The 12,205-nt window shown below is 41.0% G+C and overlaps 1 protein-coding gene across 2 annotated transcripts in view; it reads left to right on the top strand.

Annotated features, from left to right (window-relative positions):
- The first annotated feature begins 8,995 nt into the window (after window positions 1-8,995).
- Window positions 8,996-12,205, top strand: part of chrna6 (cholinergic receptor, nicotinic, alpha 6) — a 30,064-nt gene continuing 26,854 nt past the window's right edge. For both annotated transcript variants that reach the window (XM_063884837.1, XM_063884836.1), the window contains exons 1-2: window positions 8,996-9,153; window positions 9,502-9,842. In XM_063884837.1, coding sequence (XP_063740907.1) covers window positions 9,785-9,842 — 58 coding nt within the window. In that variant the 5' untranslated portion in view covers window positions 8,996-9,153; window positions 9,502-9,784. The remainder of the gene's footprint in view (window positions 9,154-9,501; window positions 9,843-12,205) is intronic.

Below are 12,205 nucleotides of genomic sequence, written 5' to 3'. Positions count from 1 at the left end.
TGAAATCTGTGGTTGGTGTACACTAAAACTATGGTCCTTTAGCTAGCAAACATATGTGAGTCAGTAGATGGGTTTTTGCTTATACATGTACTAAAACACATTGTTCACAGAATCCCTGTCCTTAGCACGGCATGCATAACCAAGCCTGTTTATCGCCCGGAGGCTACCGACAACGTTATCTTCTGTTCTGATCAATGGACCTTAGCAGTCTAGATAACATACCCGGTATTTCCTGCTGCTATTACCTTAGATGGTATTGTTATTACTGACTTACTTAATGCATTAATTAGTTAATTAATTACTGAACCATCCACATACCTATGTTATTTATGGACTCTGAGGGGTGCTCCGCTGCAATTATCAGCGGTTGGCACAAATTAATATTCAAAAAGGAAAACACTGGAATGGAGATTTGGCCTTGAGTTTGCATTTGACACAAATATATATACACTGTATGTTACGTGCTGAGGGTTCCCATCGGCCTGGCCAGTGTACAAGTTGGTAACACAGACAGCTAATGATGTTATAAAACTGCAGAGTAATTTATGTAATGGCTTAATTTAATCATGGTTAACATCCATCCATTAAAATCCAGTGATTAAACTTTTCTTCAGAGTCTGTTATTTCTTATCATTTTGAGTGGCATTATAGCTTTACAAACACTGGTTGCTCCTCTATTATATACAGTAAAATCATCACTCTCCTGGAGATGTAGCTTCATATATAATGAATAAACATACAGAGTGTTCATTATCTACTTGTCTTACTCAAGGCACTCAAACATACTGTATAGGCTTAGTGTATTTTTGACATGGCCTGCTTGCGAGGAAGAATAAATGTTTAAAACTATAGGAGAGGAGCAAAGCAACCAGCAACCTCTTTAAAATAATGAAAGTGCCTAGAAGGTAGTTTATAATTATATGTTTAGGTCATGTATTAAAATCAAACTGTAAAAGTATGGATCTGTGGTCGACTAAATATTCTCTATCAAGGATCCTGATATCGATTGCTTTTGTCTCAACCAACATGTCTGGGGATTGGCTATTGTTTCCTCACCTGCGTGCTCGTTCGGGACAGTGGGCATGCTACCTTCAGTCTTGTGATTGTTTCTCCCGATTTATCAGGTATGTTGTCTGTGCACAAACAAAGCTGGTTGTAATCATTCCTTACCAAGTCGAAGTTTGTCAAGAGAGTTACTGTGACATTTTGAGTGAGTTAGAGTTTAGATAAGTTTGTGTGTGTGTTGTTAGCCCATGTATGTGTTTAAGTTAGTTCCCCACAAACACAAACACAAACATATAAATGCCTTTACAAAGAGAAGCTCTGGGCAGACACAGAGGAGTGTTATTTAAAAAAGAATTAAGTTAATTGATAGTATCTGTACTTATCCCATAAGAAATGTTACCATAATACTCATACCATAGTACCACGGTAGGAGAACTATGGTACAGATAGTACCATGGTATTTGTTCCACATATATAGTAATGTACTATAGTACATACCATGGTGTGTACCATGGTACTATCTGTCAAAAATGCCGTGGTACATGTACCATAATACTTGTACTATGGTCATATTTCTTATGGGATTTATTAAGAGAAGAATGGACCAACTACTGTTACTGATATAGGTACTTCTCTGGTGTTTGGAGATAGAGTCTACACCTGTCTACAATACAAACATCTGAAATATTATATAACAGATGACTTGCTGTCGATGACGTCATGTTCCCATTCCCTATTGTAATTTCTTTACTTTTTTTTTTTACTTGAACACTAAGCAAAGTTGTTTATTTATTGGACTTATTGGAATTTCCTCCATGAAAATCATCTCCAGCACTCAACAAAACGTGAGGCCTCATGCAACACAACCATTATATGTATATTGCTATGCTATGCAATGTTCGCCAGTGTTAACAGGGGTCTGCATCCTGATGGATAATCCGACACCCTGCGTAGCTAAAGTTTCCTAAGGTTTCTCTCTCAAATAAGCAGGGTTTTGTCGGGCACCCCTGCAGTCATCCAGAGGGCTCGTTCTGCTCGTTCTGCTCCGTCTACTCGCGCTGGAGCTCGAGGGTGGAAAACACTAGTGCTCCTTCACACACACTCCAAGGAACCTGGACACGTGCCAGGCTCCATCTATGACCCATTCCTTTTTTCGCTTGCCTTTATTAACCTTCATTCCTTTCCTTCCCCTCCTCCCCTCTCTATTTATGTTCTCTTCCTCTCTCTTACTCCCCCACCCCCCCTTTTCTTCATTCTCTTGTAAAATGCGTGTGGAGCAATAGGAACTAAAAATACGCCAGGGATAAACCCAATTATCCGTACTTTTTCACGCTACACGCCCAAATAGCTTAGAACGTTGGACTGGCTGAGCGCCAGATACCAGCCTTTGGTGTGGATACAGTGTGTGATTGGGTAGTGTAGTAATTTAAAAAGCTTCAGCTGACTGCAGTTACCAGTGTGGAACTACAAATCAACTGACCACAGCATTCATGCTGACTGTAAGCAATTGAAATTGATTTTTGACACAACTGTTATTCAGGACTAGAGGTGAAGTATGGGATATTCTTCAGTGGAGACTAGTGCAGAGAGAAACCGCCGAGATAAAGTTGTGCCAGCCCAGCAATGGGCAACTCCCTGATGACCCTGCAGTATTTTACTCTCTGAGTTTCCACTGTGTCTTTGTGGCTCCTCTAGATATCGCCTGCTAAGCATGATGGCTTAAGTCAGCTTGTCCCACAGGATAACCCACTTCAGGCAGCGGACACTGTTTGATCTGTGTGTGTGTGTGTGTGTGTCACTGCGTGTGTGTGTTCGGCCTCCTGTCTGAAGATGACTGGAAAGGTCACCAGCACAGAAACACTGCACTGCTAAGTAAATTCAAGATGAAATTCAAATATTTAAAAGACTTTTCCTTTCAGATATTTCAAAGTCTGCACACAGCTCTGATGCAATGTCTTTGGCAGCTGAGTTTGAACTTTGTAAAAACATTCCCAATGTTGATAGTACATTTAGTCTCTAATTATACTCCAATTTTGCCGCCACAGCAATGAATAAAAGATACCCAGCTCTACACACATTAATAAGTGCGATGCTGTTAGACAGCTCTTATGATGTACTAACAGAGCTTTGAGCGTGTTTAAGTATTCCTCTCGTCTGTTGGATCGAGTACGTATAAGTGTCAGATACAAGGCGCACACTCGCTTTCACAAGCTGTAACAGTCAAAGTGTTGCCAGACTGGTGAGTTACAGCATTTATTTTAGATTTGTATGTCAGTTTACAATCCCTGACTTGCAATCTCCTTGGGCTGAGACCTATGGTGCTCAGTAATTTGCATGTGTGCATGTGAAGACTGTCAAAAGCCACATGTGGGGCCATATTTCAGGACTTTAAACTAGTGGTCGGGGAGTTTTATATACACTTTGGGGCAGATATTGGTGTCCCCAATTTGATTCGTTGCACTTATAGTCAGCATAGTCTAACCCATTTTGGGACTATACGCACCTGACCATATGACATTTCCTGTCCCGGAGGAAATTAGTCTTTCAAGACCTGCTTGTGTGTGTTTCTGTGTGTATGTTTGGGCTCCAGTGTAAAATATGGTACCTGCTGCTGTAAATCATCTTATGTAGGTGCACTGAGCTACTACACAACAGCACGCTTACACTGTTCAGCTATAATAGAGCTACGTGGGCAGAGTCAATCAAATTAATGCTTCCCTTCATCAGACAAATGCACAGATGTTTGTGTAGGTGTATGTGCTCTTCCACCTGCATTTACTTTTGTGTGTACCTTAAGCTGATAATCCTTCGTTGAACAACAACATTACTTCTGCTGGCAGACCTCATGTAATTTGATATATAGACAACCAGATGTGTTGATACAATTTATACGAAATCTTTACTGAGGTTGCTTTTCCTGGTCTGCACACTAAGTTTAGGTGTTGATTGCTTCTGTTTTTTTTTCAAGGTCTTTGGATTCCATGGCTGCAATTAGGCCACCATTGAAGTGCCAATGTGTTTTTACCTTGAGATTCAGCTGTTTTCTTACAATATCAAAATATGACATTAAAATCCATTAAGTGGATCCCAGTAATTCCCTAAAAAGTGGTGCATGAAGCCAAAATCTTCGGAATACATGGGCCCCCTTAGTGCACTAGCGTTTCCTCTAACTTCTTCCTAGCCAACTATAGTCCCTGGATTTGGCTATTAGTGCATTTTATAACTTTAGCAACCCTATGATTTAAATAGGAGTTACTTAATTTGACCCTGGAACTTGTCCGCAGTTTTGACACTTTGAAATTTGGCTTTGTATGTAGAATCAGAGGATGAAACCCTCTTTATTAGTCACATACACACAGTGAAATTGGTCCTCTGTATTAAAGCCATCATAGTACTAGGAGCAGTGGGCAGCTATTGTGCAGCGCCCGGGGAGCAATTGGGAGGGGGGATTGGAGGTGTCCGGTGCCTTGCTCAAGGACACCACAGCAGGGCCTAGGAGGTGATCTGGGACCTCTCCAAGTAGCACTTTCCATATTTTTTCAAGTCTGTTTGGGGAGTTGAACCGGCGACCCTAAGATTCCCAGTCCAAGACCCTACTGACTGAGCCACTGCTGGAATTCATAGCCCAGCACTCTTCCTAGGAGCTTAGTTTGTGCCCCATTAGAAGCTGCTAGCAGCTCTGGTGTTGTTAAAGTGTAAATGACATAATAAAAAGAAGCTACTATATGTTCAAAGCAAAAATACTGTCCTTAAGTGGTTGACGTGACTTCTGCTATAGAATCAATTATACCATAACTACAGAGTATTTCTTCAGTGAAAAAAATAGCAAAGAATGGCATTGAAGGTTTTATCTTATTGAAAAAGCTGTTTTCACTCTTCTACCAACTGCCTACACATTGCACATTGATTTATGGAGAAAGTGTCAATCACCTGCTGTCTTCAAAACATTTCCAACGGCGACTTTTCGAGTATCTCATGCAAGAATATGGGGAGCCCGTTTTGAATTTGTTGTCCTTCTCATGGATGATGACACCAAGACCCGCTTTTCAGACGCAGATGAATTGTGGAGCTGTTGTGGGAGTTGAGCAAGCTAACGCTATCAACGCTACGCTACCAAGCTTTCAGGCTGTATGCCCGCTAACTTTACCTGAACTGTGCAGAAATACGGCGATGGTTTTTCATCACAACACGTTAACCTCTTAAGCCCAGACGCAGCAACTTGTAAGACACAGCGTCTCAGGGCATGATAACATTACCAACCTATTAATGAGGCAGACCCACTTAACGGAAGAAACTCAGCTACCAGACCATATTAACCATTTTTACCAAAGCGAATCATAATTCCAACACCAAGCATCTAAATCAGCACTGAACGAAAACGAGATACCACATATCATATGAATCCTGAGATTCCACGGATTCCATTGGTATAAGTCTCATCGCTGTATGAATAAAACTCAGTGAACTAGCACCAAGAAAGAGCAAGAAAACTGCTTCACTTTACAGAGCCATAGCTATAAACAGTCTTTGCTGTTTGTGATCAAAAGTTGTGTTCAAGGTCATACAAACGCTGCTGAAGGTCAATCCGATGTCTCTGTGTCACTGTGAAATGATTACTGATAATCTATCATTATTTATTTGTAATAAACTGGTACGGCGCAACAAGCGATGCCATTTTTTCAGTTTTTTTCAGGGCGGGACATTTGACAAATCTCTAAGTGGTTGACCAATCACAACAGAGTCGCCAGCTAACCAATCAGAGCAGAGTGCGCTTTTGCAAAGTTGGGGGCATGGGCTCTTCAGACCGTTTTCAGACGGAGTGAGAAGTGGTACTTTATGCACAGGCAGTGTGAGGAAAATAAAGCACTTTTTCAATATTGAAGCATGAAAACATGTCATAGTGGAGCAACAAAATACACATATGGACCTGAGAAGTAGCATGACAGGGGACCTTTAATTATCTTGTTCTACATTATATTACACTAAGGAACAGAAAAGAGTTACGCAGGGTGCAAAAAACAAAAACCAACATTATATGTGAGACGTAGGCCCTGCCCTTAAGTGCAAAGCAATAATGATCGGAAAAGATGTATTGATTCTCCTTTTTAATACACTCTACATTTCCTAAGACATCCCCATTATGTGCAATAATCCTGATTCTTTGTTTTCAGAAAACGTTTGAAGGGGGCGCGGCTTTGACTCTAAAAGTAGAAAGCATATTTGTAACTGTATTTCAGAAAATGTTCACAACCTGATCAACTAGTTAGCTACATGTATTATATAACCATGACATATTTCAGTCTTGTTATGCATTGCATGAAAGTTCAGCCATTTTTAGATTAAAGTATTGTTTGGTGTGTGATTGATGCATTTCCTGGATGCAGCAGCACTGCACCTCTCAAGCCATGCCTTCTGCTCTGTCCATATTGCAAACCTTTTTCTCTTCCCTCAAACAACACTCTTTATTTCTTCTCTCTTGTCATAGGGACGACATGATATCTACCGTCCTTCCTCCTGGAAGCTTCCAGAAGCCTCCAATCACCTCCGCTCCATTAAACCCCACCTCTGAGAGACGATCATGCCAGGGAGAATAAAAAAGGCCATCCAGATTTCATTACGTGGAGTTGAAAATAAAAGCACTTCTCTCGGGGGTCAGGGGATGTGGTGCTGCAGATATGCACACGTGAATAATTCAAGATGGTCTAAAAGTTCTAGCGAGGGGAGATAGATATTTTTATAGGTTGTGTTTCACTTGAGGCAGAAAGATGGCACCAGTGTATGCCGGTTGAATGAGAGTAGGTGCAGGGGGGGTAGCATGTTGGAGGTATGGAAAGGAAGCAATGCTTTGAGGAAGTAAGGAAAATGCAGTAAAGCCAGAAGAGGACAGATATTGAAAAATGAAGTTGGTGTATTGTTAGGTGGAAGAAGAGGAAGTGAAAATGGGGAGATGACGCTGTGGAGAGAAACGAGGATGACACTAATGGCTTTTGGGCTCAGTGCATGCAGCATTAACGAAAAAACATGAATTAAAGATGGCCTAGGGCAGAGTGGCACAGTGCGTCACGCTAAACAACCCTGGCAGAAACATTGATTCTCACCTAGTTCCTGCTCTAAACAGCTGCACTAATAAGGCTGGCGAAGACAAGCGTGTCATGACGCCACACTGTGAGCTCAGCACTTGTCAGATGGTGACACCAGCAACAGCGAAAACACATTATCCCCGCCATGCTTATTCTTTTTTCCCTTCATCTGTCCTTTTTATGCAGAGCTTGTCAGCCGGGATTAGACTTGTTAAACTCCTTCCAATATCTAAATAAGGAAGAGAGGAATGCATGTTTTGATGCTTATTACATGTGCTGAAATGAGAGGATAGAGATTGCACACAGACTTTGTTGTGAAGGTTGATTGTGTTTATCCTGGTGATATGGCCTAAGGGTGAAGAGGAAGGTCCTGGCATTGTGTGTGTGTGTGTGTGTGTGTGTGTGTGTGTGTGTGTGTGTGTGTGTGTGTGTGGTGTGTGTGTGTGTGTGTGTGTGTGTGTGTGAGAGCGTATTATACAAACACCTACTCTCACAGGATATTTATATCCCACAGCTGGTAGTTTTACCTGAGGCAAAATGCCACCCTGTTTCATTTGTCTTTTTATATCTTATTATTAATTAAGCTAGATCGTATTCTTAAATACAATTGATTATAATGAGTGTACTTTATTTTATTTAGTCTTTTTTTAATTAAATGTTTTGACAGCAAGCCCTTATTGTAGATAAAGACATTAACTTATTCAAACCTAGGTCCTCCACATGGGGACTGATCCCTAGTATACGGCATTCCATAATGGGTGTATTTGATGGTTGGCACTGTGGTTAAGTGATTCATTGGTGTAAGTAGATCTTTTATTAGGGGCATGCAGTTTGAAAGGGTACAAGCACCAGGCATGAAAGAGAAAAAATAGAAAAGGATTTTATTTATTTATTTGCATTTGGAGAATATAGTGGTGGTCTTTCTCTCTGATCATTTGCCTCTGCTGTGAAGAAGAATAACATTGATTAATGCAATTATTTATAACTTAATGGAAAACTATTGACGTGTTAATAATGCATACATGTTATTCCTATGGTCTAAGACAGTGCAACACATATAAGGGAACTGCAACAGCTCTCCCATATCCAAAAACTAGAATGTCAAAACTCAAATGTATGATGTTATCAAGTATGAAGCTGTTTCGTAAACAATTAGCTGGTTAAGATGAGAACCAAAGGACATTTTCGGATTCCAAGCTGAAGACAACAAACAAAACTAGTTTTGTTAAACTAAACATTAAAGCAAACATTCAGATGGTCCAAAAAAAATCTCTCTTTTGAACTGAACATTTCCAGATTTTGCACTTTCACTATACATCACACAGTGAGACTTAGATCGATTGAACTTTCATAGACTATAACAATTACAAAAGGGAATTCTTAATGTAGGTGTGTTCCCCTTTAAACAGAGCGACTGTGATGACAAGTTCACCCCATGAAGCCTAATGTTGGTGCCCCCCCTCCCCCTTCCTGTCATTGACTTTCCATCCACTCTCTAATGTGTGTGTGTGTGTGTGTGTGTGTGTGTGTGTGTGTGTGTGTGTGTGTGTGTGTGTGTGTGTGTGTGTGTGTGTGTGTGTGTGTGTGTGTGTGTGTGTGTGTGTGTGTGTGTGTGTGTGTGTGTGTGTGTGTGTGTGTGTGTGTGTGTGTGTGTGTGTGTGTGTGTGTGTCAGCTTGGTTCAGCTCAGCTCTGCTAAGCATTACTTGCTTAATTACTCTGTTTGATGACGTCAAACCAAGCATGGAAGACACTGCGGGCTGAAATTAAACTTAATCAGGACGATCCGAGCACCTGCGGAACATTCATCACGGGCTGAGCTTGTCACTGAGACAGAAAGCAGGGTTATAATTTCAGAGCAGCTAAACTTTCCTCCAGCGCAGCGCAGTGCTGCAGTTTAGTGGCTGGGGAAAGACACGGCATGCTCAACGCTATGTGCATGACGTGATTCAAAGAGTGTTCTTAAACTTATTAGGGTACACTCAGAAACCAATTGTTTCAACATCTTATTGTCTCGTGCAGCAACATATGGCGCAAAAAGGCTGATAAAATATGAAATACTCCACTAAAGTAAGTACGCAGCTCATTTCAGCACCATGGACAGCACACAATGTGATGTAGCGGCGCTGACCGTAGCGTTGAAATCATAAATCCTGCATTTTCTAGAACACTAACACTTCCTAAATCAGCTAGAGATATGCTTAGCAACATTAGTAATTTTATGTTATGATTACTGAAGTCTCTGCCTCTATCACAAACACATTAAGAGGCATATTCCTATGTGGCTATTTTATATGTGCCAGTCTTGCCTGTAATTAGACTCCAAATATTCCTCCAGAATTTAGGCTCAGGTAGTTTGCATCTACATGAATGTTCTCCTGTGATTCACGGGATAATATGACTCCTATAATCCCACAGAGCAGTTGTTTGGGGCGGCTCTTCCCTCCCCGCTGTGTGGAGTCCGTGTGGATGCGCCAGAGGGGAGCTTTGCACTCATAGGGGAGGGACGAGTCAGTCAAGTTCGGATCAGATCAGGAAGGAGCGCACCGGCAGAGAGAGAGACACACGGCACCAGGGGAGAGTCGACGCGCGTTTTTTTTTTTTATGTCATAACAGATTATTTCTACAGCTCATCCGTGTAACCAGAAACACTTTCCACAGTAAAAAAGTGAAGAGGATCCTCAAGCGACACGGAGGAGAGATGCAGCCGGCGGCGAGATGGACTTTGCGGCTTCTTATCGTGGGTTTGATGGCGCAAGGTAAGTAGGATTTATCCAATGTTACCGTAAATATAATATAGATTTAATGCTTTAAACAAATATGTTCTTAACATTGTAGGTAATAAGAGGTTAACGGTAGCCTGGGTAATGAATTTGCAGATTTTTTGATGGTTCAATTAAACGCAATTCTATAAGTTTGTCTTCATTTGTTCTTCAAGTCCTGTGCGTAAAGCCAATTACTTTCTCCCGCCATTCGCCGTAGCAATGGATCATCAGTCATAACTTTTTCTATGTATCTAACTTGAATAATGAAAAAATATTCGAAATAAAAAGACAGGTTTCGACATACTTACAATTTCAAAGTTTCTTCAAATGTTTTGTTTTGCTCTCTCGAAATGATGGCGTCATTAAGCCCATCCACGATTTAGTCTCGTGATAACTAGGCCAACAAAATGAAATGCAGAATAATGCGGGAATGCATTTTGATTAATGCAAATGTTGTTTTGAGGCTTGAGTCGTGATTTCAGGAAAACCAAAACAGATTAGAATTTGTTAGCCGGATCTTGCTTCCCTGTGTGCGGGCTGCTCACAGAGTGTGGAATGTAATTCAGGAAGGGAGAGGGGTTTCAGGCAGGGGAGATATGACCGTCTCCAGGCATCTGATAATAATAACTTCTCATTGTCATGTGCACATTTAGATAAGTCTGGTAACCTTGTTTTGCTTTACCCCACTTGTGCTATGAATTACAAGTTGTACTGACTTCGCATTTTTGTTGCTGTGCTGTGAGAAGATAGAAGTATATTATAGGTCTTTGAGTGTATGTTTTGTCAAGTGGGGCCATTTAAAGGTTATTTTTGTTGGATTACACATTGTGATTAGCTGGTGTCGGACATATGGAAATGTATATTCCAAGGAAGAGATTGAACATTGATTGAAGGAAGGAAGGAAGGGATACATGGATAAAGAAACGATTTATTATAAGAAGAAGAAAAGGCAGGTCAAGGGGTTGGGAAAATAAATTAAGGAAAGGAGGAGGAGTAGGGAAGGACGAAGGACAAAAAACAGATGAAGAAAGAAACAATTAATCGAAAATTAAAAGAAAAAAGGACAGGCATGTAAGGGGGGGGTTAAGGAAAGGATTGGAAGGAGTAGGAGGAAGGAAGGAAGGAAGGAAGGAAGGAAGGAAGGAAGGGAAGGGAGGAAGGGAGGCAGATAGAGAAAGAAACAAATGACAGACAGAAGAAGGAAAGGATGGCAAGGAATGCAGGAAGGATGGAAAAGACTGTTCGAAAAGGTTGATGGAAAGAAGAACAGGCCGGGGTGCAGGGGTGAACTAAGGAAAGGATGGCAAGGAGTAGGGAAGGAAGGAAGAGAGGGTCGGATGGATTAAGAAACAATTGATGGGATGAAGAACAAACAGGTGTAAGGGTTCTAGAAATTGAGGAAAAGATGGCAAGGAGTAGGGAGAGAAGGAAGGTAGGAAGGAAGGAAAGGATAAATGGAGGAAGAAATTATTGTTGGAAAGAAAGAGGACAGGCAGGTGGGGGGGTATAGAAGATATTAAGGAAAGGATGGCAAGGAGTAAGGAAGGAAGAGAGCGACAGAGGGAGAAAGAACAGATAATTGGAAAGAGGGTGCAGGCAGGTGGCTGTGGCAAAAAAAGAAATTAAGGAAAGGAAGACGGAGAGAAGGAAGGAAGGATCTGGTATAAGAAACACACCCAGACTTTAATCAGTGACCAGCTGAGGCACAGAGCGTGGATGTGACCTGGAGCCACTCTGTGGAAGAAAGGCAGCAACTGTAATTATGCTGCGGCATTTCAAAGCACTAACATAAACATTTGCTCTGAAGGGCATAAATAGCAGCTATCTGATTTATGCAAAGTGGCAGATAGGCTCTTTCATGGTTTATCGGGCTCCACACATATGCTTCATTCCATGCATGACCCTCCTGGCTGGGAGGGGTGTGTGTGATTATTATGTGTACAATATGCAGTTTCTTTCTCTTTCTCAAGTTTTTTCAGTCATTTGTGAATGTTTTAGGAAAGTACTGGAATTGCATGTGTGAAGACAAAGGGATCAGTATGATGTAAATGCAACCATCTTTAAGTCAGTGTATTAGGGCAGCTACAGTAGCTAATGTTAGCCAGTTAGCAGGGAAGGGTGTAGCCTTCAAAAACATTTACTCTGATGAGGACTTTTTTGTGTGATGAAGCTTATATTAATATGACTAATTGCCTTCTGATATCTCTGTACATTTTCCCGAATCATAATAACATTTAGAAAATCTCATTGCATTACATTTACCAATTGCAGCACCTCAATACAAATTAAGGTAGGCCTATTCTTACAAATTTGAACATTTGGGGATTTTACAACTGTAAGACCCTTTACAAATTTGA

This window comes from Eleginops maclovinus, chromosome 5 (genome assembly GCF_036324505.1).
Source record: "Eleginops maclovinus isolate JMC-PN-2008 ecotype Puerto Natales chromosome 5, JC_Emac_rtc_rv5, whole genome shotgun sequence".
NCBI lineage: Eukaryota > Metazoa > Chordata > Actinopteri > Perciformes > Eleginopidae > Eleginops > Eleginops maclovinus.
This window is presented reverse-complemented; position numbering and strand designations above follow the sequence as displayed.